The 27,754-nt window shown below is 41.8% G+C and overlaps 1 protein-coding gene across 1 annotated transcript in view; it reads left to right on the top strand.

Annotated features, from left to right (window-relative positions):
• dusp22a (dual specificity phosphatase 22a) overlaps positions 1-27,754 on the top strand; it is a 201,285-nt gene that overhangs the window by 99,220 nt on the left and 74,311 nt on the right. The window contains exon 5 of the mRNA XM_073070362.1: positions 17,267-17,316. Within this exon, the coding sequence (XP_072926463.1) occupies positions 17,267-17,316 (50 nt within the window). The remainder of the gene's footprint in view (positions 1-17,266; positions 17,317-27,754) is intronic.

Below are 27,754 nucleotides of genomic sequence, written 5' to 3'. Positions count from 1 at the left end.
ATATCAGGTTTACAAGGAGTCCCACCACTCACGTACCAGGCCGGTGATCACAGGGCATCTTGTGCACAGTTCACAGTCTGTGGGAAGACAAATCCCAGGGTTGTATACTTGACACATACTTTGGTAATAAATCTACTTTGAATCTTGAATCTTGCATGCACACATCTTCAGTATCCCATAGGTTACGTAAGCTCCCATCATCTGCAGCTCAGTATGCATAAATGTATATCTGTCTATTGTACTTGCACATCCTTAATATCCCACTGTACATGCAGAGCTTTAGTGTCTCAATATATCCGTATCCTTTCATTGTCTCATTTCATGAATTTGCAGAGGGTTAACACTTTTGTACATTCTTAATGCCGAAACAATTGTCCCTCTGTACATTCTTAGTGCCAAAAGCAAATTTTTCAAAATGATTTCTATCCTGCTGTTATCAGACTGTTGAACAGACCTTTGGTACAAGAAGATTTTCTCTCGAGCTCGCTATTTGCCTCGCTATAACCTTGTACCTGCACTGCACTTGCTCCATAGTTTTACACTTCATTTTGCATTGTTATTGATTTGCCTTGCACCACCTCAGTGCACTGTGGACTGATCTGATCTGCATGAACAGGATGCAAAACAAGCTTTTTCATTGTGTATCAGGCCATGTGACAATAATAAGCCAATACCCAGACCAGTCCTCCAAGAGGACCACAACCAGGTCGTAGGGTTTTGAGGCTTGTGTGCCTCAATGACCCAGAGAGCTAATACTAGCTTTAGTCTTTGGCTCTTGGGTGGGTCACCCATGCCAAACAGGTAGAGGCCAGACTAAGGGTAGTTCACCGGTCCTCCTGGTTTGGAGGTTAAGCTCAGGGCTAACAACTCTGTCTGGTCAAACGAAATTGCAATGGAAACAGCAATGAAGAATCCTTCTACATCTGATGTGACGGTATTCCTGAGCCTCCACTTGGGGCTAGCGTGACTGACAGTAGCGAAATCAGAAATTCCAACACAAGGGATTGATATTCCAATATTCCACAAGAGAATCCACACCAAGAATTTTATAATCCAATATTCCTCTCAGTGATTTATATTCAGTATCCCACAGAATAATCCATAACCGGGAACTATCCGCCAATATCCCACAAGGGGAATTCAGAATGAGAGACAATAATTCCTCAATTTACAGAAGGGACAATAAACATCATAAATTAACTGAAGAAGCTGGAAATCTAAAATAAAAACAGAAAATGATGGAAATAATCAGTAGATCGGGCTGCATCTCTGGGAAGAGAAATAGAGCTAATGTTTCTGGTTGAAAACCCTCCAACAGAACGGACAAAACCTCTGATAAATGGTCATCAAAGTAAAATGTCATTTAAAAATGTTTTGTTAGGTGTAGGTTTTGTGATCAAAATGCATCTTGGGTATTTCTATGGGGACAGAGTGGGACACTATTTGTTCTAGTTAAAAATGTCTTTATAAATCAAAGACACTTATCCTGAGTGTCATTGGCTTTAAAGTAAAGAATAGAAAATTGAGTCTTTTTATGTATTTACTGTATTCCAATATATTATATGGAAATTTATTTTATATTTTTTAAAATTTAGAGAACAGCATGGAACAGGCCCTTCCACACTTCGAGCCATGCCACCAGCAACCACTGATTTAACCCAGCCTAATCATGGGACAACTTAACATGACCAATAAGTCGATGTCATAAAACTTATTCTTCAGAGTTCCACATGGAAAGTCCCCTGAGAAGTTAAAGCTTAATATCTGGCTAGAAAGAGCAATTTATACATCAGTATCACACGGAGTTCACACGAGGAATTTGTACTTGAACATTCCACAACCAGAGCATTCTTACCGAGCCATTTCATGAGTATTACACACTGGAGTCCACACCAAAAGATTTAGGCATTTATTTTCAACCCTTTCTAAATTTCAAATCCTCTCCTATCAGAATGCTATAAGAAACTTGTGGACCTCCTTAATCTCTGTGAATGGAGATCATTCCTTGGGAGTTCTATGAAGAATGGATAAGACAGACATGTTTGCCAATTGGCAAGCCCATGGTTCTGTACACCATGTTGAAATCTCTACATGCAGCCAATAGAGGTTTGATTGTTCAAAGTACATTTATTATCAAGGTATGTATTCAGTATACAACCCTGAGGTTTGTCCCTCCACAGACAGCCACAAAACAAAGAAACACAATGGGCTAACCCCTATCAATAGATCTGGGATTAAGAGAGTAAACAGTTCCAAGTTCCTCGGCATCCACATCACCGAGGACCTCATGTGGTCTGTACACACCGGCTGTGTGTGAAAACGGCACAACAGCGCCTCTTTCACCTCAGACAGTTGACGAAGTTTGGTTTGGGCCCCCAAATACTAAGAAATTTCTACAGGGGCACAATTGAGAGCATCCTGTCTGGCTGCATCACTGCCTGGTATGGGAACGGTACTTCCCTCAATCGCAGGACTCTGCAGAGAGTGGTGCGGACAGCCCAGCGCATCCGGAGTTGTGAACTTCCCATATTTCAGGACGTTTACAAAGATGGGTGTGAGAAAAGGGCCTGAAGGATCATTGGGGACCCAAGTCACCCCAACCACAATCTATTCCAGCTGCTACCATCCGGGAAACATTACCGCAGCATAAAAGCCAGAACCAGCAGGCTCCAGGACAGCTTCTTCCACCAGGCCATCAGACTGATTAACTCACGCTGATCTGAGTATTTCTATGTTACATGGACAGTTCTATTTATTATAAATTATTATAAATTGTTATGATTGCACATTGCACATGCAGATGGAGACGTAACGTAAAGATTTTTACTCCTCGTGTATGTGAAGGATGTAAGAAATAAAGAGAGTTCAATAAAATCCATGAAAAACCTCACACAACAAAGGCTGTCAGACACCCAGTGCATGAAAAAAGAACAAATCACACAAACGATAAAATAGTAAACAAATTCAAAGATTCAGAGTACATTTATTATCGAAGTATGTGTTCAGTATACAACCCTGAGGTTTGTCTTCCCAAAGACAGCCGCAAAACAAAGAAACAGCATGAACCCATTCAAAGACAACATCAAACACCCAATGTGCATTGTGCAAAAAAATAGAACAGATCATGCAAATGGCAAAAAATGATCAAGAAACACAGATAATAAAACATCGAACCACAGTCATTGAAACAGTCTAGGAATGTTCAGTTCAGTTTAGTGCTGTGTCATTTGTTGACTGCAGGCCGCAGAGCCAGTCCGTTGCGATCAAAATCCACACAAAATAGCAATAAAAGCAGGAGTGATCGGAAACCCAAAACACATCATAACATGAACTGCAGAGTCCAATTCACAATCCATGTCGATTAAACCTTGGCCAAGACTCAAGACTCTGGCACCGTTTTCCAGCAGCATCGAACGAGAGGGGGAGGGGGAGACCAGTCAAACACAGATGCTTCCTCTAGGAGCAGCGAGAGAGAGAGAATAATACACAGACCATACTCCGAATACGTGGATTACCGTTGCTTCAAGTGCTCCAGTCATTGAACTTGTTTCCTACTTTGATATCTCAAAAGTCTGGCTGCACTCCATTCCCTCCTAGGTGGTGTAGAGCGTAAAGGGAGTGTTTAACATGAACTCGGAGCAAGAGAGATCTCCTGTTAATTTTACCTACTTCAACAGAAACAGAATCAAGTTTATTATTACTAATAACTGTCTTGAAATTTGTGAGAGCAGTACAATACAAGACAAAAAGTTACTATAAGCTACACTAAGAAATAAAATAAATAAATAGCCTCAAGGAAGAATAGTGAGGTGGTGTTCATGGATTCGTGGACCGTTCAGAAATCTGATGGCAGAGGGGAAGAAGTTGTTCCCGAAACACTGAGTGCGTGTCCTCAGGCTGCTGTACCTCCTCCCTGATGGTAGCAATGAGAAGGGGGCATGTCCTGGATGGTGAGAGCCCTTAATGATGGATGCTGCCTTCTTCAGGGGCTGCCCCTTAAAGGTGCTTTTGATAGTGGGGAAGCTAGTGTTCGTGATGGAGCTGGTTGAATTTATAACCCTCTGCAGCTTCTTTCAATCCGTGACAAGCTCCACTGCTATCAGTGCATGAAGTAAATGCACACTTAACTCGCAGAAGAAATGGATGGCAGCATATGGTTTAGATCATAAGACACAGGAGAAGATTTAGACCATCTGGCCCATTGAGTCTGCTCTGCCATTCCATCATGGCTGATTTCTCTTGCCTTCTCCCTGTAACCTTTGATGCCTTGGAAAAAAGAAGAGCCCATCAACTTCTGCTTTGAATCTACCCAGTGACTCGGCCTCCACAGCCGCCTGTGGCAATGGATTCCACAGATTCACCACCCCCTGGCTTAAGAAATATCCTTATCTCTGTTCCAAAAGGGACAGTTAGTCAGGCTTTTCTTTGACAGCCTCATCCCGGAGATTCCAGTGCTGGTACAACTGTTCCTCAATGTCATGGGTACAGGAGCACTGGCTGGGAGGAGATGTTGCTACAGTAATTAAGCCAGGCAAGCCCGCCAATAACCCAGGACATGGTAGACAGCATATTTGCTTTGTACAGTCTACAACTGCCTGGAAAATTTTAATCCCCTAATCAAGTTGGTGTAACCCCAAAGAATAAAAAGAATTTTGGCTTGAATGCAATTGCAATATAGGAACTGGAGATGAGAAAGTTCATGGCTAACTTGTGAACTGATTTCTTCTTTATGCTCCTTTTGCACTGCACATGGAGACCATATTTCAGTAGTTGGTGTAGCCACTGCAGGCCGTTTGTCTGGATTATAGGCCTGACCATGCAACTAGCGATAGTTGCCCTCTGCCTCAAAATACTGCTGTGATTTGAGGAATGACAGCTGGGCATGTCTCCGCTTGGACAGTAAATTTACCTCTCCCAGGTCCCTCACTGAGCTACAGCTACAGGGCTCAGAAGACACTGTGTGATGCCAACACAAACAACATGTTGACAACAAGCACAAATTATCAACAATACATGCAAACTTTTGTCAACAGTGGCACCAATCACCATCAGAATCAGAACTGGGTTTAATATCACCAGCATGTGTCATGAAATTTGTTAACTTTGTTAATCACGGGCAGCCTATCAGCACCACAGGGGATTTATTGCCAACCCAAGTAGACCATTGCCAGTGTAGGTAATCTATTGTCAACACAGGCAGTCTATCACAAAGTGCTGGAGGACCTCAGCAAGGCAAGCAGCATCCATGGAGGGAAATGGAAGCCTGCTACTTTGGGTTGAGACTTTAATTCTGTTTGAGACATTTTTTCGCTAAAACTGTTTTGGACTGCTATCCTTTATTGCTAACACAGGTGACCTTTTGCCAATGCAGGCAATGTATTGTCAAACCAGGCAAACCCAGCCAATAAGATCGCACAAGTATTACTTTCCAGGGCCCAATCCCAAAGGAAGAGCATGTCTGTATTACAGAAGAGGCAGCCATGATCTTTTTCCTGATTGCAGGAATGCTCTCTGAACGTAACCTTCATTGGGAGCTGCTGTGTGACCAACACTAGCCTTGGGTTAGAGCTGGAGCGTGCATCACCCTTCCAGGTTCACTGGAAGGATGCCAGAAATAGACTGGTTCCGAGATGAAGTCAAACCAAGCTGGAGAGCATTGTGCATCATTGCATCAGAGCTGTGGACATTGGTGAATGTGGCTTCCGTGACAGAGTTCTGTGCCCTGGCATGAGTCTGAAGTAATGCCAGGCAACTGCTGAAACCCAAATAAGAAATCCAGAAAGAGAGAAACAAATGACTTTTACTTCTAAGTCACCTTTCACTTCCTCTCAGTACGCCCCAAAGTGCTTCATGCTATTGAAATATTTCTGAGTCTACTCTCTCATTGTTCTTCCCCTCAAACTTGTGCATTTTGGAACCAAAAAACGTGTCCATGTACATCACTCCTTGATTCACCACCTTGTGCTAGTCTTCTGGGGAATGTGGTGCAGGGGTGGCAAACCTTTTTTCAGATTGTGTGCCCAAATTGGTGATAATTTTCTAAAAATGTCTCGCACATGCCATGGTAATTTTAAACAGAGATTATCATTGATCAATGAATTAGTAGCAACAATTATGGACTTTTTAAAGGAAAAAGGACAATTTGTTGTTTATTTTTTATGTATGTCATCTTATAGGCAGCAGTTTGCTTGTGTTGCACATTGTTTTATTATTAATAGAAGTGTAACAGAGACATACTGAAAACAATGAGACAGTTTAGCAAACCTGTTGAAATTATTAATATTAATCTTTTAAAGAGAATCGAAAAATAACTTTATTTCTTAATAGTATTGTTATTGCAACCATTTACTATCCAAATGCAGATGTGTACACCAGGTCTGCGAGGATTTCAACCAACGTCACATGTTCTCGCAACCGTCTAGCTGGTATCAAGCCGGCATGAAACACTTCCTGTGAAAGCACCTCATTGCCATGGGGTTGTAAAAAGGAATCATTTGCTTCTTCATTTGGCGGTGAAGATTCTCATTATGTAACTTTTTATTATGGGTGGAGTTTAAAGAGGGTGGTACTGCTTGCCACATGGCAACAGGATTTTTGTGCGTGCCTGAGTACTGCATTGAAGATAGAGCACATCCATACGAGGACCACCAGGCCTTTAACTAAGCTTGAAATCACTCACACCCTTTTTTAACCCAGTGCCCCACCTTTGATACAGCAAGCTCAACCTTGTTGCCATGGCCTAGTGGTGCAGCTAGCGGAAGTGATGCTTCACAACTCCTGTGGCTCAGACAGAATCCTGACCTCCGGTGCTGTCTGTGCCGAGTTTGTGTGTTCCCCCTGAGACCACACGGATTTCATCTGCGTGCTTTCCTCTCACATTCCAAAATTATGTGGTTAATTTGCTGCTGTGCATTGGCTCCTAGTACGTTGGAATTAGGCAGGGTGTTAACTGGAATGTGAGGAAAGTGAAGTGGAACTTAACCGATGTGATTTTTTGTTTTGTTTTGTGGCAGCAGTACAATACGATGCATAAAAATTACTAAAAGATAAAATACAAATATATATATAAAATAGTGGAAAAAGAGAGCAAAAGAGTGAAGCAGGGCTCATGGATACATGGATCATTCAGAAGTCTAATGCAAAAGGGAAGAAGCTATTCCTAAAACATTGCGTGTGTGTCTTCAGCCTCCTGTACCTCCTCCGTGATGGTAGTAAGGAGAAGAGGGATGATGAGGGTCTTTCGTTGATGGGTGCTGCCTTCCTGGGGCATCACCTTTTGAAGATGTCCGTGATGGTGGGGAAGCTAGGTGCTTGAGCTGAGGTGGACAAGGTGGGCAAATGAAGCTGTTTCTGTCCTGCATCTCTCTTGACTCTATGCTACTGGAAAGTTGAATGGAGTCTTATCGTGTTGGAAGCAAATACTCTATGAAATTCTGAGTTCAAGTTCAGAGGTCAAAGCAAATTTATTATCAAAGTACGCATATGCCACCATATGCAACCTTGTGATTCACTCTGTTGCAAACATTCAGAGTGAATACAAAGGAATACACAATCCAATCAATGAAAAACTCCAAATGATCAAAGATGGACAAACAACCAATGTGTGAGAGAGGTGAGCATTCCCAGCTTCAATATTCTGCAAAGGCCACCGGGAACATTGTCAGTCCAGAACATTTATTCAGTGGATACATAAAGCAAAAGAAAAAAAAATACTCTCCTTGCAACGTTCCATGAAATATGTAATGGCTTGATTCAGAAACAGCAGCGTGTTCTGCTACAGTGATGCAATACTCTGGCTTAATCACCTGAATGGACGATTATGGTGCTTATTTCACATTGACTTTAGCTTTGAGTAAGAAGGGGATTCCACACTGAGATACTTTAATTTAAATAAACAAATCCTGTGGACTTCACACAGATACTTATGCTCAATGGCCACTTTATTCTGCACCTCCTGTACCTAAAACAGCGGCCACTGAGTGCAAGTTTGTGGTCTTCTGCTGCTGAGGTCCATCCTCTTCAAAATTCGATGTGTTGTGTATTCACAGATGTGCTTCTGCACACCACCATTTTAACGTGGTTATTTGAGTTTCTGTCGTCTTCTTGTCATCTTGAACCAGTCTGTCCATTCTTCTCTAGACTCCCTCATTAACAACGCACATTTGTACACATAACTGCTGTTCACTCAAAGTTTTTTTGTTTTTCGCATGGTTCTCTGTGAACTGTTGAGACTGTTGTGCGTGAAAATTCCAGGGGATCAGCGGTTTCTGACATATTCAAACCAACCCGACTGGTGCCAATGGTGAAAGTTCTTATTCTGATGTTTGATCTGAGCAACGACTGAACCTCCTAGCCATGTATGCATGCTCTTATGCATTGTGTTGCTGCCACATGATTGGCTGGCAAACTCTTTGAGATTTCACAGTGAGAGATTAAAAACATTAATTTCTGATTTGAATTCATTAAGGAATTATGTGCTGAACGAAACAAAGTGAGGCAGGGTTATTTTGTTCATTTGTGTGATGAGGGTGTTCCTAATAAGGCATTGACTGCCTATCCTAAATACCCTCGAGAAGGTAGTGGTAAGCCATTATCTTGAACCACCACAACTCTTCTGGTGCTGATGCTGTTGGAGAGAGCTCTGGGATTAAGTGTGGGAATGGCACTGTATTTCCAAATGGTGGTGTTTGTTGTGAAGAGGATCACAAAGTTATGGTGTGCCCATGCTTCCCTTATCCTTCTCAATGGTAGAAGCTGAGAGTTTGGGGAAAGCTGTGGAATCGATAGTGCATTTTCAAGTATGTAAAAATAAAACAGAGATGAAAGTGGATATAGGGCCGCTAGAAAATGAAGCCAGAGAAATAGTAACGGGGGGACAAGGAGATGGTAGATAAACTAAATGAGCATTTTGCATCAGACTTCACTGTGGAAGACACTAGCAGTGTGCCAGGTGCTGAAGGGTGTGAGGGAAGAGAAGTGAGTGTAGTTACCATTACAAGGGAGAAGGTGCTCAAAAAGCTGAAAGAACTGAGAATACGTAGTCACCTGGACCAGATGAACAGCATCCTAGGGTTCTGAAAGAAGTAGTGGTAGAAATTGTGGAGGCATTAATAATGATCTTCCAAAAATCATTGGACACTGGCATGGTGCCAGAGGACTGGAAATTTGCAAATGTCACTCCACTGTTTAAGAAAGGAGGAAGGCAGCAGAAAGGAAATTATAGACCAGTTAGCCTGATCTCAGTGGTTGGGAAGATGTTAGAGTCAATTGTTAAGGACGAGGTGATGAAGTACTTGGTGACACAGGTCAAGGTAGGACAAAGTCAGTATGGTTTCCTTAAGGGAAGTCTTGCCTGATGAACCTGTTGGAATTCTCTGAGGAGATTACAAGTAGGATAGATAAAGGGGAAGTAGTGGATGTTGTATATTTGGACTTTCAGAAGGCCTTTGACAAGGTGCCACATATGAGGCTGCTTACCAAGTTAAGAGCCCATGGTATTACAGGAAAGTTACTAACATGGTTAAAGCATTGGCTGATTGGTAAGAGGCAGTGAGTGGGAATAAAAGTATCCTTTTCTGGTTGGCTGCCAGTGACTAGTGGTATTCTGCAGGGGTTGGTGTTGGACTGCTTCTTTTTTGTTGTATATCAATAACTTAGGTGATGAAATAGATGGTTTTGTTGCCAAGTTTGCAGATAATATGAAGTTTGGTGGAGGGGCAGGTAGTATTGAGGAAACAGGAAGGCTGCAGAAAGACTTAGACAGATTAGGAGGATGGGGAAGAAAGTGGCAAATGAAATACAATGTTGGAAAATGCATGGTCATACACTTTGGTAGTAGAAATAAATATGCAGACTATTTTCTAAATGGGGAGAAAATCCAAAAATCTGAGATGTAATGAGACTTGTTAGTCCTTGTGCAGAAGACCCTAAGATTTAACTTGCAGGTTGAGACCGTGGTGAGGAAGGCAAATGCAAAATTAGCATTCATTTCAAGAGGTGTAGAGTACAAGAGCAGGGATGTAATGCTGAGGTTTTATAAGACCATAGTACCTTAAGACACAGAAGCAGAATTTTGTAATTGGCAATAAATCAATTGTTTGGAATTAAATGACATTGCCTAGTGTCTCAGGGCTGTGTATATCTGCACTCATGCCAACCCTCTCCCTGACACTCCTACTCTACCAACTGTCCTACACTCCTGCCACGGTGTCCAGCCTTGCCATTTTTTTGTGCTACTTATTTTAACTTAATTATTATATTATATTATATTTATAGTTGTATACATTATGTGGCATGCAAAAGTTTGAGCACCCCAAGAGATTTGAGCTCTTAGATAAATTTTACCAAGGTCTCAGACTTTAATCAGCTTGTTAGGGCTATGGCTTGATAGCAGTCATCATTAGGAAAGGCCAGGTGATGCCAATTTCAAAGCTTTATAAATACCCTGACTCCTCAAACCATGTCCCAACAATCAGCAGCCATGGGCTCCTCTAAGCAGCTGCCTAACACTCTGAAAATTAAAATAAATGATGCCCACAAAGCAGGAGAAGGCTATAAGATAGCAAAGCATTTTCAGGTAGTCGTTTCCTCAGGTTGTAATGTAATTAATAAATGGCAGTTAACAGGAATGGTGAGGTCATGTTGAGGTCTGGAAGACCAAGAAAACTTTCCGAGAGAACTGCTCGTAGGATTGTTAGAAAGGCAAATCAAAACCCCCGTTTGACTGCAAAAGACCTTCAGGAAGGTTTACCAGACTCTGGAGTGGTGGTACACTGTTCTACTGTGCAGCGACACCTGCACAAATATGACCTTCATGGAAGAGTCATCAGAAGATAACCTTTCTTGCGTCCTCACCTCAAAATTCAGCGTCAGAAATTTGCAAAGGAACATCTAAACAAGCCTGATGCATTTTGCAAACAAGTCTTGTGGACTGATGAAGTGAAATTAGAACTTCTTAGATGCAATGAGAAAAAAGGATGCAGAATTTCTTGAAAAGAACACCTCTCCAACTGTTAAGCATGGGGGTGGATCAATCATGCTTTGGGCTTGTGTTGCAGCCAGTGGCACAGGGAACATTTCACTGGTAGAGGGAAAAATGAATTCAATTAAATACCACCAAATTCTGGAAGCAAACATCACACCGTCTGTAAAAAAGCTGAAGATGAAAAGTGGATGGCTTCTACAGCAGGATAATGATCCTAAACACACCTCAAGATCCACAATGGACTACCTCAAGAGGCGCAAGCTGAAGGTTTTGCCATGGCCCTCACAATCCCCTGACCTAAACATCATCGAAAACCTGCGGATAGACCTCAAAAGAGCAGTGCATACAAGATGGCCCAAGGATCTCACAGAACTAGAAGCCTTTTGTAAGGAAGAATGGGCGAAAATCCCCCAAACAAGAATTGAAAGAATCTTAGCTGGTTACAGGAAGCGTTTACAAGCTGTGATACTTGCCAAAGGGGATGTCACTAAGTACTGACCATGCAAACTTTTGCTTCGGCACTTTTACACAGTACAATAGTACAATAGATAGAATCTTAATCAATTTGGATGTCTTGTCCTGAATGGCGTGGGGCTGTTTTGTTGTCATGGCTGCAGTTATCTACATCACAGTTTTCCTGACTTGTGTTACATAGATGGTGGAAAATGTTTGGGATATCAGGTGGGGAGTTACTTGGAACAGGACCACTTTTGGCCAGCACTTATCATTACTGTATTGGTGTGCTGGTCAAGTTAGATTTCTGGTCAGGACTAACTTCCAGGATGTTGAGAATGGGGGAACTTGGCGATGATAGTGGTTGTACTTTCCCCTGTTGAAGGGGATCGTCACCAGACAATTATGTGGTGCGAGTCCTAGAAATTTAGAGCACAGGAAGATGTTGTTTGACCCACTGCGTCCATGTCAATTATGAAAAGAGATGTTTGGGTAAATCCACCCTTTCCAACTCTTGATCCGTAAGCAAGGAGGTACTTTCTCAAATCTTGACTCTGCACGCCCTTAAAGTGTGACTGTGTGGGATTTTGGAATTACCCCTTAAATCTTCTGAAAATGTTTCCAGATAAAGAATATCACATTAGCATTAATATAAATGTGAGTTCCTCATTTTGATAATTGGATTTCTACATAAACTTATGCAACTACAGAAAATGATGAAAGTTTAGTTATGCATCCAAATCCAGATGCTGACATAAAATAGCCAAGCTGGAATTAATTTGCTCACTCTAGGAACATGCTACATAGCATAATCGTCTTTCAATTTACATCAGCTTTTTACATTAAGTCCTGAGGTTCTGCTTCTGATCTGCTCTCCTCTTGCTTGGGGTAATAAGAATTTGGTCAAACAATCATACCATTCATTTCATTCAAGTGCAGACTCCATGAATTATTGCCAGCTTGGTGACTCTCCACGATCTTATCAAGGTTCTAAAAGGCTCAGGCATAACTAAGCTACCGGGGCAAAAGACCACCATACAGGAATAGTTAAGTTCACTAAAAATTGGGGCAGTAAGGTAGCATAGTGGTTAGCACAATGCTTTACAGTACCGATGACCTGGGTTCAATTCCTGCCACTGCCCATAAGGAGTTTGTACATTCTTCCCATGACCCAGGTGCTCTGGTTTCCTCCCATAGTTCAAAGGCACACCAGCTGGTAGGTTAATTGGTCATTGTAAATTGTCCCATGATTAGCCTTGGATTAAGGGTGAAGGGCGGGAGGATTGCTGGGCAGTATGTTTCAGAGGAATGGTAGGGCCTACTCTGTACTCGCTCAATAAATAAATTCTTTATTGAGGACACATTATAGTGTAGGTCCCACTACCGCCTTCACTCAACTGTTCCTGATGAAGGGTCTCGGCCCATAATGTTGACTGTTCATTCCTCTGCATAGATTCTGCCTGACCTTCTGAATTTCTCCAGCATTTTGTGCATTACTCTTGATTTCCAGCATCTCCAGAATCTCTTGTGCTTATGAAGTTGCAATGCTGGCTTTCACACAATGGGAATTTTCCATTGTTTCAAACACTGGAAAATCAGAATTGTGGTGAGCCATGCATCTTGCTTAAGTTCTTGGAGAAGTTGATAGACAAGATTTCTCAAGATGGCACTAAGTATACTATTTGTAAATGTAAATGTTACATACAGAAGAAATCCACTCCATCAATCTGTTGTCCAGACTTAGCCTGAAGGGTTGGTAAAGTTACCCCAATCCTGCAGGGAAGAAAGGTTGAGACTGCAATCAGTCACTCCCATATTGTGACTTACTGCAATGGGATGTGTAGACAGAATCCATGGAGAGGACTCTGTGGTTATTGTGATGGACCTAGCTGTGTATACAACTCTCTCCAATTTACTGTGGCCTTGGGGTGATGCCATACCAAGCAACACACACAAAATGCTGGAGGAACTCAGTAGGCCAGGCAGCACATATGGGAAAAAAAGTAGTCAACCCTTCGGCAGAGTCTCGGCCTAAAACGTCGACTGTGTTTTTTCCATAGATACTAGCTTGCCTACTAAGTTTCTCCAGCATTTTGCCTGCTGAGTTTCTCCAGCATTTTGCTTGAAGTACCAGCATCTGCAGATGCTCTCTTATTTCGATTAGATGCCATACTACGCTCTGAAGACAGAGCTTGGTCCCTTTAGAAAGATGTACCAGCCCAGGAGAGGGTCCCAAAGAAGTTCACAAGAATGATTCTGGGAATGAAAGGCTTAACATGAGGAGAATTTGATGCCTGTGGGCCTGTGCTCACTGGAGATCAGAAGGATGAGGGGGTATCTTATTGAAATGTACCAATTACTGGATAGAGTGGACATGAAGAAGATGTTTCCATTAGAAAGCGAGTCTAGGATTTGAAGGCACAGCCCAGAATCAAAGGGTTCTCCATTAAAACTGAGATGAGGAATCATTTCTTCAGCCAGAAGATAGTGATTCTGTGGGATTTGTTGTTGCAGAGGGCCATGGAGGCCAAGTCATTTGGTGTATTTGAGGCAGAGATGAATTGGTTCTTGATTGATAAACATAGAAACATAGAAAACCTACAGCACAATACAGGCCCTTTGGCCCACAAAGTTGTGCTGAACATGTCCCTACCTTAGAAATTACTAGGCTTGCCTATAGCCCTCTATTTTACTAATCTCCATGTACCTATCCAAAAGCCTCTTAAAAGACCCTATCATATCCGCCTCCACCACTGTTGCCGGCAGCCCATTCCATGCACTCACCACTCTCTGAGTAAAAAACTTACCCCTGACATCTCCTCTGTACCTACTCCCCAGCACCTTAAACCTGTGTCCTCTTGTGGCAACCATTTCAGCCCTGGGAAAAAAGCCTCTGACTATCCACACGATCAATGCCTGTCATCATCTTGTACACCTCTAACAGGTCACCTCTCATCTTCCTTCGCTCCAAGGAGAAAAGGCCAAGTTCACTCAACCTATTCTCATAAGGCATGCTCCCCAAACCAGGTAACATCCTTGTAAATCTCCTCTGCACCCTTTCTATGGCTTCCACATCCTTCCTGTAGTGAGGTGACCAGAACTGAGCACAGTACTCCAAGTGGGGTCTGATATAGCTGCAACATTACCTCTCGGCTCCTAAATTCAATTCCATGATTGATGAAGGCCAATACACCATATGCTTTCTTAACCAGAGTCAACCTGCACAGCTGCTTTGAGCGTCATATGGACTTGGACCCCAAGATCCCTCTGATTCTCCACACTGCCAAGAGTCTTACCATTAATACTAAATTCTGCCATCATATTTGACCTACCAAAATGAACCACTGCACACTTATCTGGGTTGAACTCCATCTGCCACTTCTCAGCCCAGTTTTGCATCCTATCAATGTCCCCGTGTAACCTCTGACAGCCCTCCACACTATCCACAACACCTCCAACCTTTGTGTCATCAGCAAACTTACAAACCCATCCCTCCACTTCCTCATCAAGGTCATTTATAAAAATCACAAAGAGTAAGGGTCCCAGAACAGATCCCTGAGGTATTCCACTGGTGACCGACCTCCATGCAGAATATGACCCGTCTACAACCACTCTTTGCCTTTGTGGGCAAGCCAGTTCTGGATCCACAAAGCAATGTCCCCTTGGCTCCCATGCCTCCTTACTTTCTCAGTAAGCTTTGCATGGGGTACCTTATCAAATGCCTTGCTGAAATCCATATACACTACATCTACTGCTCTTTCTTCATCAATGTGTTTAGTCACATCCTCAAAAATTCAATCAGGATCGTAAGGCATGATCTGTCCTTTACAAAGCCATGCTGACAACTCCTAATCATATTATACCTCTCCAAATGTTCATAAATCCTGCCTCTCAGGATCTTCTCCATCAACTTACCAACCACTGAGGTAAGACTCACTGGTCTATAATTTCCTGTGCTATCTCTATTCCTTTTCTTGAATAAAGGAACAATATCCACAACCCTCCAATCCTCCGGAACCTCTCCAGTCAAAAATGGTGATGCAAAGATCATCGCCAGAGGCTCAGCAATCTCCTCCCTTGCCTCTCACAGTAGCCTGGGGTATATTTTGTCCGGTCCCGGCAACTTAACCAACTTGATGCTTTCCAAAAGCTCCAGCACATCTTCTTTCTTAATATCTACATGCTCAAGCTTTTCAGTCTGCTGCAAGTCATCACTACAATCACTAACATTCTTTTCCTTTAGTAAAGTATTCATTAAGTACCTCTGCTATTTCCTCCGGTTCCATACACACTTTCCCACTGTCACACTTGATAGGTCCTATTCTTTCACGTCTTATCCTTTTGCTCTTCACATACTTGTTTTCCTTAATTCTGCCCGCCAAGGCCTTCTCATGGCCCCTTCTGGTTCTCCTAATTTCCTTCTTAAGCTCCTTCCCAGTAGCCTTATAATCTTCTAGATCTCTAACATTACCTAGCTCTCTGAACCTTTTGTAAGCTTTTCTGTTCTTCTTGACTAGATTTATTACAGCCTTTGTACACCACGGTTCCTGTACCCTATCATAACTTCCCTGTCTCATTGGAATGTACATATACAGAAAGGGGGTAAGGGTTACAGGGAAATTCAAGGGAATGGGGTGGAAAATAAAGATCAACCTTGATTGAATGGCAGAGTAGGCACAACAAGCCATCCGACCTAATACTGCTCCTGTGTCTTATGAACTTATCGATATTGTCTCTGCTGGGAACAAAGGCATAGGAAGAGCAAAGTTCTGGGACCACTGCCAGAGACCACGGCTACATAATGCTTCGATGGAATACTTTTTTCACTGCTAACTTAACAAAGGCAATGACACGTTAAAAAAAAACTGGCACGCATCATCAGAAGTTTGTGGCATTCTAACATTTTGCAGATTGGCATGAACACACTGTCCTGAGCTGCAGCTCTCCACAAGGCCACAAATAATTGTAAGAAAAATAGAAGTAACAATAATGTTCAGGTCTTTGCATGATAAATATAGCAAAATATGCAAATAATAGAATCCCACTTACCTCATGGACTGTTTGCAGATGGCTTTAGTACACAGCGGGATTACTAAAACATGTTTAATGGAGCACGTTCCCTGCCTTAAAAGTGACAGACACCATAATGAAATTTAGAAATGAAGACAATTTTAAACCAATCGACAGCCCACTAACTGGGTTTCTGTGGAATTCATTGCCACAGACAGCTGTAGAGGCCAAGCTATTGCATATATTTAAAGCAGAGAGAGATAGGTTCTTGATTAGTAAAGGAGTCAAAGATTATGGGGAGAAGATGGGAAAATGGACCTGAGAGGGAAAATAAATCACTGATGATCAAATATTGGAGTAGATTCAATGGCTGAGTGGCATAATTTTGCCCCTATATCTTATGGACTGGGTGCACTGCTGATGTTAACCTGCCATCTGGTTTTCTGCAATATTGGAATCAATGGAGAATAGTTATGGTGAGGACAGTGAGATAGTTATGAAAAATAGTTGTATTGCGGACTTGGAGACCCTGTGGATGCAGGAACGTGGAGCAACACTTGATCTGCTGGAGGGCCTCAACTATTTGAGTGGCATCTAGGGGAAAAAGCATTGTCAATTGAAAGTTCTGATGCAGCTTTTTTGACCAGATTTCCACAGCTACTGCCCGGCCCACTGAGTTCCTTCAGCAGATTGTTGAGGAGTTGCTATCTAATGAATTATGTCAAGGAAGGAGCCCTCTCCCTAATGTTTAGAAGGCAGGCAGAGAGGCTGAGTTCTCACTGGCCCTCCACTAATGATGTACTTCTTTCTTTCTGGCAGGACATGAAGTATCTCTGCATTCCTGCATCTGATTCCTCAAACCAGAATCTGTAAGTATTAATTCCCTCAAAGGCTAAAAGTGCAATGAATGATATACTTTACTGCAGACCCAATTTTGCTCTTTAATTGAACAAATCCTTGGCACAAATGTATATCTTGCTGTGATTTTGGGAAATACCTCATCTCTCCTCTCCAGTAACTTCAGTTTCTAGTTTCATTTCTGAAGAGAATGAATGAATATTGGTATTGAAAGACCCACAAATAGAGTTTCTGGTGTTTCACAGGGTTGAGGTATTATTTTCCCCAGGGAGGTGAGTCAATTTGGGGTTTTGACAGGCTCCTGTCAGTGATCTCTGTTAGTAACCATCATTGTCACCTCTTAACATTTTCTTCTTTGCTCCTGGGATGCTTCAGGTGCACCATGCACCAACTTTTCCCTCATTCTCTGTCCTCAGTGTTGCTGAAATCAAGCCTATAAAAGTGACTAAAATCAGCAGACATTGGAAACCAGAAATCAGAACAGAAAACATGGGAGATACACAGCAAATGAAAGTTAGCTCCAACGTAGTTTCACAACATTTAAACACTTACCCCCAAAGGGGAATGATTCAGTATCTTGTGATTGTAGTTTCTTTCTGGGGAGAAGGTCATTCAGGCAAAGTCTCTATAACATTTGAACAGAGTAGGTGGGAAGTGGGGATGATTCAAGAATTAGGACAACCTAAAGGTACATTTCTAATGTAAAAACCAAAAATGAGCAGGCCAGGCAAAGTCTGTAGAGACAGTTGATGTTTCAGATCAAGGCCCTTTGTCAGAATTGGGGAAACAACTTAATTTTTTTGTTTGAAAGCTTTAGGGATGGTCATAGAACATTGCAACACAGAAAAGACCCTTCAGCCCATCTAGTCCATGCTGAACCATTAATCAGCTTGCACCCTGACCATAGCCCTCCTATGCATGTACCTATCCGAAGTTCTATTAAATATTGAAATTAACCCTGCATCCATCACTTGCGCTGACAGCTCGTTCCACACTCTCACCATCTCAAAGTGAAGGAGTTCCCTCTCATGTTCCTCTTAAACATTTTGCCTTTCCCCTTGAACCCAGGACTTCAAGTTGTATTCTCACCCAAACTCAATGAAAAAAGCCTGCTTGCCCTTACCCTATGCCCCTCATAATTGTGTATACTTCTATCAAATCTTCCCTCAATCTTCAGCATTCTAGAGAATAAAGTCAGAACCTGTTCAACCTTTCCCTAAACTCAGGTCCTCAAATAACAGAAATCTATTTACTTCTTTCCTCTAGTAAGGTGACCAAAACTGGACACAATACTCCAAATTAGGCCACATCAACGTCTTATACAACTTCAACATAGGATCCGAACTCCTATACTCAACACTTTATGAAAGCTAGTGTGCCAGAAGTTTTCTTTGCGACCCTATCTACCTGTGACACCACTTTTAAGGAATTACAGATTTGCATTCTCAGATCCCTCTGTTCTATCACACTCTTCAGTGCTCTACCACTCACTGTGTGAGACCTACCCCGGTTGGTCCTCCCAAAGTGAAATACTTCACTCTTGTCTACATTAAATTCCATCTGCCATTTTCAGCCCTTTTTTCCAGCTGGTCCAGATTCTACCTCAAGCTTTGATAATCTCCCTCCCTGTCCATTACACCCCTATTTCTGGTGTCATCTGAAAATTTGCTGATCCAGTTAACCATGTTATCATCCAGATCATTGATACAGATGACAACAACAACAACAACAGGCCCAGCGCTGTTCCCTGTGGCACAGCACTGATCACAGGCTGCTAGTCAGAGAGGCAGCCCTCTACTACCACTCTCTGGCTTTTCCCACAAAGCCAATGCCCAATCCAATTTACTACCTCATCCTGAATTCCGAGCGACAGAACCTTCTTGACCAGCCTCCCATGCAGGACCTTGTCAAATGCCTTACTAAAGTCTTAAACTAGAACTGGGGGACGTAACCTCAAGATTCGAAGTAGTAGATTTAGGATGAGATGAGGGGAATTACTTTTCCCAGAGAGTGGAGAATCTGTGGAATTCTCTGCCCAATGAAGCAGTGGAAGCTACCTCAGTAAATATACTTAAGGCAAGGTTGGATGATTTTTGCATAGTAGGGGAATTAAGGGTTATGGGGAAAAGGCAGGTTGGTGGAGATGAGTCCATGGTCAGATTAGCAATGATCTTACTGAATGGCAGAGCAGGCTTGACGGGTCACATGGCCTACTCCAGCTCCTATTTCTTATTTCTTATGTCCACATAGACAACATTCACTGCCTTGCCTTCATCTACTTTCCTGGTAACTTCCACGGAAAACTCTTTAAGATTGGTTAAACATGACGTACAATGCACAAAGCCATGCTGCCTGTCGCTAATTAGTCCCTGTCTATCTAGGTAGTTATATATCTGATCCCTTAGAATACCTTCCAATAATTTTCCCAATACTGATGTCAGGCTCACCAGACTATAATTTTCTGGCTTATTCTTAGAGCCTTTCTTAAACAACAGAACATTAGCTATCCTCCAATTCTCCAGCACTTCAGCTATGACAAGGATTTTTTAAGTATCTCTGCCATTGCCCCTGCAATTTCTGCTTCAGCCTCCCACAGGGTCTGAGGGAACACATTGTCAGGCCCTATAGATTTATCAACCCTAATTTGCCTCAATATAGTAAACACCTCTTCCTCTGTAATCTGTATAGGACCCATGCAGTTAATGCTCCTTTGCCTCACTTCAAAAGACTCTGTGTCCACTCCCAAGTACATAGATGCAAAAAATTCACTTAAGATCCCCCTCATTGCTTTCGGCTCCAAAACATAGATTACCATTCTGATCTTCTAAAGGACTGTTTTTGTCCCTTGCTATTCTTTTGCTCTTAACATCTGTAGGAACCCCGAGGATTCTCCTTCACCTTATTTGCTGGAGCAAACTCATGCCTCCTTTTAGCCCTCCTGGTTTCCTACTTAAGTGTTCTCTTGCATTTCCTATGCTTCTCAAGTACTTCATTTGTTCCTACCTGCCTATACCTATTATGAAACCCCTTCTTTTTCTCATCCAGGGCCTAAGTATCTCTTGAAAACCAAGGTTCCCTAAAAATGAACATCAATTCCAACATGCTCAGCCTTTTGATTCTTGACTTTGTGTGTAGGCTTTCCAACATCTTTCTCCACAACCATTGCACTATCTTTTCTGGCACTTTGGTTCCCGTTCCCTTGCAATTTTAGCTTAAACCCTCCCATGTAGCACTAGCAAACCTTCCTGCTAGATTATCAGCCCCTCACCAATTTAGGTGCAAACCATCCCTTCTGTACAGGTCCCACCTTCCCTGAATTAAAGCCCAGTGTTCCCTGTAATGTGATCATGTGCGATCATGAAAATATACTTAACGTGCCAGTGAGGTAGAGGGTGACAACCTTTTGTGTGCAGTTTAAATTCCTTTGTACGCTAGTAGCACAAGATGTGTGTTTGTGCACACCTTACAGGGAGCATTGCCAGTGACATATGTAGGAGGGGTGACAAGTCCTGTAAAGTGAATTCAAGGAGTTAGGCTGTAAGTTACAGTACAGGACATCCAGGATTGTGATCTCAGGATTGCTATCCATGCCACATCCTCGTGAGGCAAAAAATAGAAAGATTACACAGTTTAATACGTGGCTTTGGAGATGGTGCAGGAGGGAAAGCATCATATTCATGGATCATTGGGCTTTAATTCAGGGAAGGTGGGACCTAAAGGGATGGTTTGCACCTAAATTGATGAGGGACTGATACAGCACTATACAGACCATTCAGCCCATTATATCGCACTAACCTTTTAACCTACTCTATGATCAATTCAAGACCCTTCATCAGCACTTGGAAAAACATAGAATGTAGAGCATAGCACAGTATCCCCCTTTGCTCAGTTCTTCTCACCGCGATTACTGCCAGTAGTCTTTTTGGATCAGTCTCTATTAGCATTGCATAACATGATGGAGCAAGACTGCTAACCAGTGGTGGAAGCTGAAAGTGAGAGTGACAAGCACTACCCACTACATTACCACACTAGACGTAGAACAACAACCATTTTGACACACTCCTAGACAGACACTTGGGTAGAAGAAAAATGGAGGGTTATGGACTGTATAGGAGGGAAGTTTTAAATTGATTATGGAATAGGTTTACATTGCTTGGTATGAAATCAATGGCTGAATACTGTGCTATGTTCTACATTCTATGTTTTTCCAAGTGCTGATGAAGGGTCTTGGACCCAAAATGTAAAGGCTGCTTTTCTATTCACAGATGCTGCCTGACTTTCTGACTGCTCGCAGCAATTTTGTTTTCATTTCTGATTTCTCACATGTGCGATTTTATGATATATATAGTTATATGCAAATTATGTCTCAATCATTTATAGCCGTGAGGAATTTCTAATGAGGTAAGTCAAGGAAGGAACCCCCTCATGTGAAGGTATTGTAATCACTTAATATCAAACTGCACTGAAGATAATGGAGGGCTTTGGGGAAGAGAAGGGTTAGATTGATCATAGAGTAGGTTAAAAGATTAATGCAATATCATGGGCTGAATGGGCTGTATAGTGCTGTATCGTTCTATGTTCTATGGACTGGTAGTAGAACTAGTCAATCCTGTCCAGGAATGGCACTGTTTCAGTTTACATCTGCTGTTGAACTCAGGTAAAGTACACTAGTTAAGGAGCCCATCCATCTTCCTTCTGAACAGTAACCAGCTTTGCCTTCAATTTATTCATTGTGATAAGAACCAATCCAGAAATCGTGCCCTTTGCTGAACTTCTCCTGAGAAGCTGGTCTTTAGCGACTTTTTCCATTCCACTCTAGTATGTGTAAAGATATGTACATTGGAAGAGCACTAGGGAAATCCAGCACTGTAGAGAGCAATGCCTGATCTGAAATTGCCCTCAGCTTCACATTCTCCACTGTTCTTCAAAGCTCTTGATGCTTGCACAGTCCAGAAATCATCATATCTCACCCTCCTCATCTCTTTGTGAAGAGAATTCTGAGAATTCCTAAGAAATTCCTTTGATCAATCCCTTTATTCTAAACCTATGTCTTGTAGCTTTAGATTCTCTCATGAGGAGAAACAACTTTGTAGTGTTTATCGTACCAAACTCACTGAGAATCTTCAGTAAAGTTTCCTCATTTCTTCAGATTCCAATGTATATAGAAGTTGGTGGTGTTCATTAAATTTGTTTTTATTTGGAAACCACTCCTTAAACTTCATCTATGTTCAATCCTGGCTACCACGTTTTCTATAAATTCTGCATTAGGTTTGTAATTTCCTCATTGTGAGTTAAGTGCTTGTAATTATTAGCTATTGTTTCAACCGAATGTTTTCAGTAAAACTCTTCAACTGAGTTGCGATATTATTGTAGCATTTCAGATAAGGTAGCGGCTACTCGAATAAACCAGCATCACCGTTGGAGACCTATGACATTGGGGGGTTTAATCCTGTGTGACGTGCCTTCTATTTGAATTCAATAATAAGGTTCAAAGTCGAAGAAATACTGTATATTCGATCCTTTATTAACCAACTAGCAAAAGAAACAATCTTGAAGTGATAAAACTAATGAAACTAAAACTAGTGATATAAACAAAATAAACTTAATAAATGTTCTTAAGCTTTTTTCAATGTTCAAGCGAAATTAAGCAAATTTAAAAGTAATTTAAGTGGTCAGCAAGAGTCAGTTAGAGTTAGAACGGCTGTCTCTTACTTTAACTGACTCTAACCAAACTCTAACTGATTAAAGACAAAGGCAGGATATGTAACTAAACTCTTCACTTTTACCACACCCCCACCCATGTGACTACCTACCATAACATACATGCAATACAGAATGCAATGCAGATGGAAAACAGATGCTTAGCTCCTACATGAATCTCTGTTTAATTATTATATCATCTCTCCCAATGGTTTCCATAGTGAGATGCTTTTGGCTTCAGCCTATGATGAGGCATTTAGCAAAGAGAACATGAGGGAACTAGATAAATAGATAGGAAGGAGTTATTTCCTTGGTAGTTCATTCATTATGTACTGTGTTGTATGACGTGGGTGTTCATGGTCTTTCCATGACCATGATTGTTCTTGGCAAATTTTTCTGTAGAAATGGTTTGCCATTGTCTTCTTCTGAGCAGTGTCTTTACAAGATGGGTGACTCCAACCATTATCAATACTCTTCAGAGATTGTCTGCCTGGCGCCAGTAGACACATAACCAGGACTTGTGATATGAACTAGCTGCTCATACGACCATCCACCATCTGCTCCCATGCCTTCATGTGACCTTGATCGAGGGAGGGGGGCTAAGCAGGTGCACACCTTGCCCAAGGGTGATCTGCAGGCTTGTGGAGGGAAGAAGCACCTTACACCTCCTTTGGTAGAGACTTATCTCCACCCCACCATCCCATTCCTCAGTAGAGAGGTCATAAACAAGTGACAGAGGGGTAAACTAAATGATAGAAGCATTAGGAGAAGGTAGAATTCATTCTCTGAAAGGATACTGGAGGCAGAAACTCTTATTTAATTGAAGGAATACTTGAGCGTGTACTTGAAGAGCCATGACTCGCAGGAATATGGATAAAAAAGCTGGAAATTGGGATTAGATTGGTTAACTCTTTTTTAATTGGCAGAGATACAAAGGACGAATGGCCTTTGGTGTTGTATATTTTCTATGGTTTCCAATTTCTGTGATATGTGTGCTGTAGAAATATGGGAGACTTGGGCCTCGAGGGGACAGAGGAACTCATGAAAGGAAGTCAACATAGACATGGAGAATTCTAATGGAGCAGATGTATTTTAATAGAATGAATGTTTCTTACGGACAGCCAAACAAAGGCTGGCATGGTAGCATAGCGACAGACACAAAACGCTGCGGGAACTCAGCGGGTCAGGCAGTATAAAAGAAAGTGAATAAATAGTCGTTGTTTTGGACTAAGACGCATCTTCATGACTGGAAAGGAAAGCGGAGGAAGGCTCCTGAAGGAGGGTCTTGACCTGAAATGTCGACTGTTTACTCCTTTCCATAGATAATGGATGACCTGCTGAGTTCCTTCAGCATTTTGTGTGCATTGCTTTGGATTTCCAGCATCTGAAGAATTCCTCATGTTTATGGGAGCATAGCGGTTATGCTTTGTAACTTCAAAACATTGAATTAATTCAGAGGAAGATATGGGAGTGCAAAATGTGAGTCTAACTTCGTGTTTACTTTAAGGGAGGCACGCAGATATCACGTGATACCATAATAACATATGCAATTTACGTACTTATACGTATAACCCGTAATGAATTATTTAAATGAACAAGAACACTAATCACAGACATGAATACAAGATTACTTGTGCTTACAGCAGCATACCAGTTAGCGCATCGCTTTACTGCGCCAATGATCGGGGTTCAGTTCTCACCACTGTATGTAAGAAGTCTGTATCTTCTCCTCATGATTGCATGGGTTTCCTCTATGTGTTCTGGTTTCTTCCCATGTTCCAAAAAGACATACAGTACAGGTTAGGGTTACTAAGTTGTGGTCAGGTTATATTGTCACTGGAAGCATGGCAACACTTGTGGGCTGCCCCCAACACATTCTTGGACTGTGTTGGTCATTGACGTAAGTGGCACATTCCACCATGTGTTTTGATGTACATGTGACAAATAAAGGTAATCTTTCTTTCTAATCTTCCTTCTTTCTTTCTTTGTATGTACATCGGACTTCTGAATTTAGACCATAAGACAATAAGACCATAAGATATAGGAGCAGAATTAGGCCATTTGGCCCATCAAGTCTGCTCTGCATTTCATCATGGCTGATCCAATTTTCTCCTCAGCCCTAAACCCCTGCCTTATCTCCCAACCCCCCATATCTCTTCATGTCCTGACTGATCAAGAATCTAACAAATTCTGCCGTAAATATACATAAAGACTTGGCCTCCACAGCTGCCTGTGGCAAAGAAGTCCATAGATTCACTACTCTCTGGCTAAAGAAATTCCTCCTCTTCTCTGCTCTAAAAGGCCGCCCCTCTATTCTGAGGCTGTGTCCTCTGGTCTTAGACTCTCTCATAAAGGAAACATCCTCTCTACATCCACTCTATCAAGGCTTTTCACCATTCAATAGGTTTCAATGAGGTCACCCCTCATCCTTCTGAATTCTAGTGAATACAGGCCCAGAGCCATCAAACGCTCTTCATATGACAAGCTATTCAATCCTGGAATCTTTTTCATGACCCTCCTTTGAACCCTGTCCAGTTTTAGCACATCCTTTCTAAGAGAAGGGGTCCAGAACTGCTCAGAATACTCCAAGTGAGGCTTCACCTGTGTTTTATAAAGTCTCAATTTTACACTCTTGCTTTTATATTCTAGTCCTCTTGAAATTAATGCTGAGTTTAGTAATAATTTAGTAATATTATGGGTGCTTGTTTGTATGTATGAATGCCGTTAAGTTGGATGTCTGTAACCTTGCAAAGGCCTGGAGCTTGATCAATGATAACGCTGCAGATTACAGAGGTCACACCATTTGCTAATTTACCTTGGGAACAGTTACTGAAGCAGCAGTTTTAAGAAGTAGGAATTGTCAGCACTTTATAACCAAAACTAGCCCAGTATAATGGATATTTCCTACAGCTGACCATTCTTTCTAATGGGGATCTCCAACATATTCTCACTACGAAAAGGAGGATTTTCTTGCTTTTTCCCAGTGGAAATCGTGAAATAATTTCTTTGATGAAGAGGAGCATCTTGGATGGAAAGTACTTCCCCGTGATAAGCCCCCACCCACCAAATATTGTTCTCGATTGACCATATTTACATGCTACCGAAAGAAAATCATTGTGATGTTCCTCTTCACCAGTCATGTGTGCTCATTTGTGGAGAGTGGCAAGATGTTTATGAAATAACTTTCCCTGTAGTGTAACTTAAAGGCAGAAAATGGCTGTTGAACTAATGAGTGAAAAAGTGTTCAGCTCCACAAGTATTTTCACATTTTATTGTCTCATTTTCTAAGTTTAAAGGACACTGAATTAGGATTTTTGAGCTAATCTGCTAAATATTGTGCACCATGTCAAATCAAAAGAAAAATTCCAAAACCTGTCAACAATTCACCAAAAATTTAAAACTAAAATTGTGAGGCTGGAGAAGTATTCATCCCCTTTGTAATTACTATACTAACTTCCCTCAGATGCAACACTCTCGATAATCTTACCAACTTACCCAATTTGTTGATGTAGAAAATTGCAGGATCATCTGCATAAATACTCCCTCTCTCTATAATGTCCAATTGTAGGGTAGATTTTCAACAGACCAAACAAAATGAAGGCAAAAGAACGTTGAAAGCAAGTCAAGAAAATGATAATAGAGAAGCACAAATCTGGGGAAGGGTTCAAGATCATCTCATAGGTACTGAACATACCTTGGAGCTCAGTGCAGTACATCGTGAAAAGCAGAAAAAAAAAATGAAACCACAGCCAGGCCGCCCTCTCTACTTAGTCATCAGAGATGAATGGCACTTGTTAAGAGAGGCTATTGTGACACTAACAGTCACTCTGAGTGAACTGCAGAAGTCAGTGGCTGCATCTGGAGATGAAGTTCATGGCTCCACAATCTCTAAGGCCCTCCAGTAAAAGGGGTATTTATGAAAGGAAGAAGCCCAGGATTAAAAAAAAACACATCCTTGCCCGTAAAGACTTTGCAAAATGTCACTTAAAAGATACTGTAAAGATGTGGAAGAAGGTCTTGTGGTCGGATGAGATGAAAGTGGGACTAGTTGGCTTCAGCACTAAGCAGTACGTGTGGTGTAAATCTAACACTGTGCATCAGTCAGGTAGCTCCATCCCTACTGTAAAGTATGGTGGATGTAACATCATGTTGTGGGGATGCTATTCAGCAGCAGGGACTGGAAATCTGTCGGGATTGATGGGAGGATGAATGCTGGAGAAATCCTGGATAAAAACCTGCTAGCTTCTGCCAGAAAGCTTAAACTGAGAAGGAAGTTTGTCTTCCAGCAGGACAATGACCCAAAACGCACTGCCAGCCCAACCATGGAGTGGCTTCAAATGAAGAAAACTGATGCCCTTGTGTGGCCCATTCAGAGTCCTGGCCTTAACCTGTTCGAACATTTCTGGCAAGACCTCAAGTTTGCTGTCCACTGCCGCTCCCCAACTAAGCTGGCACAGCTTGAGCAATTTTGCAAAGAGGAATGGGCAAACCTTGCTCCATCATGTTGTGCAATGCTAATAGAGACTGATCCAAAAAAGACTACTGGCAGTAATCGCGGTGAGAGGTGGTTCAATTAAGAACTGAGCAAAGAGGGAAGAATACTTCAGAACTGCTGAAATTTCAGTTTATGAATTTTTAGTTTTTCATGCTTTACAATTTTCCCTGTTTTTGGGCTCTACTGTGAAAAAAAAGAGCATGTGATTCACAAATAAAAATTCTCAGTTAAATTGATCAAAATCTCTGGTTGTA

The sequence above is a fragment of the Hemitrygon akajei genome, chromosome 17 (assembly GCF_048418815.1).
Source record: "Hemitrygon akajei chromosome 17, sHemAka1.3, whole genome shotgun sequence".
Taxonomy (NCBI): domain Eukaryota; kingdom Metazoa; phylum Chordata; class Chondrichthyes; order Myliobatiformes; family Dasyatidae; genus Hemitrygon; species Hemitrygon akajei.
The sequence above is the reverse complement of the archived record's forward strand: the minus strand, read 5'-3'. Positions and strand labels throughout refer to the sequence as shown.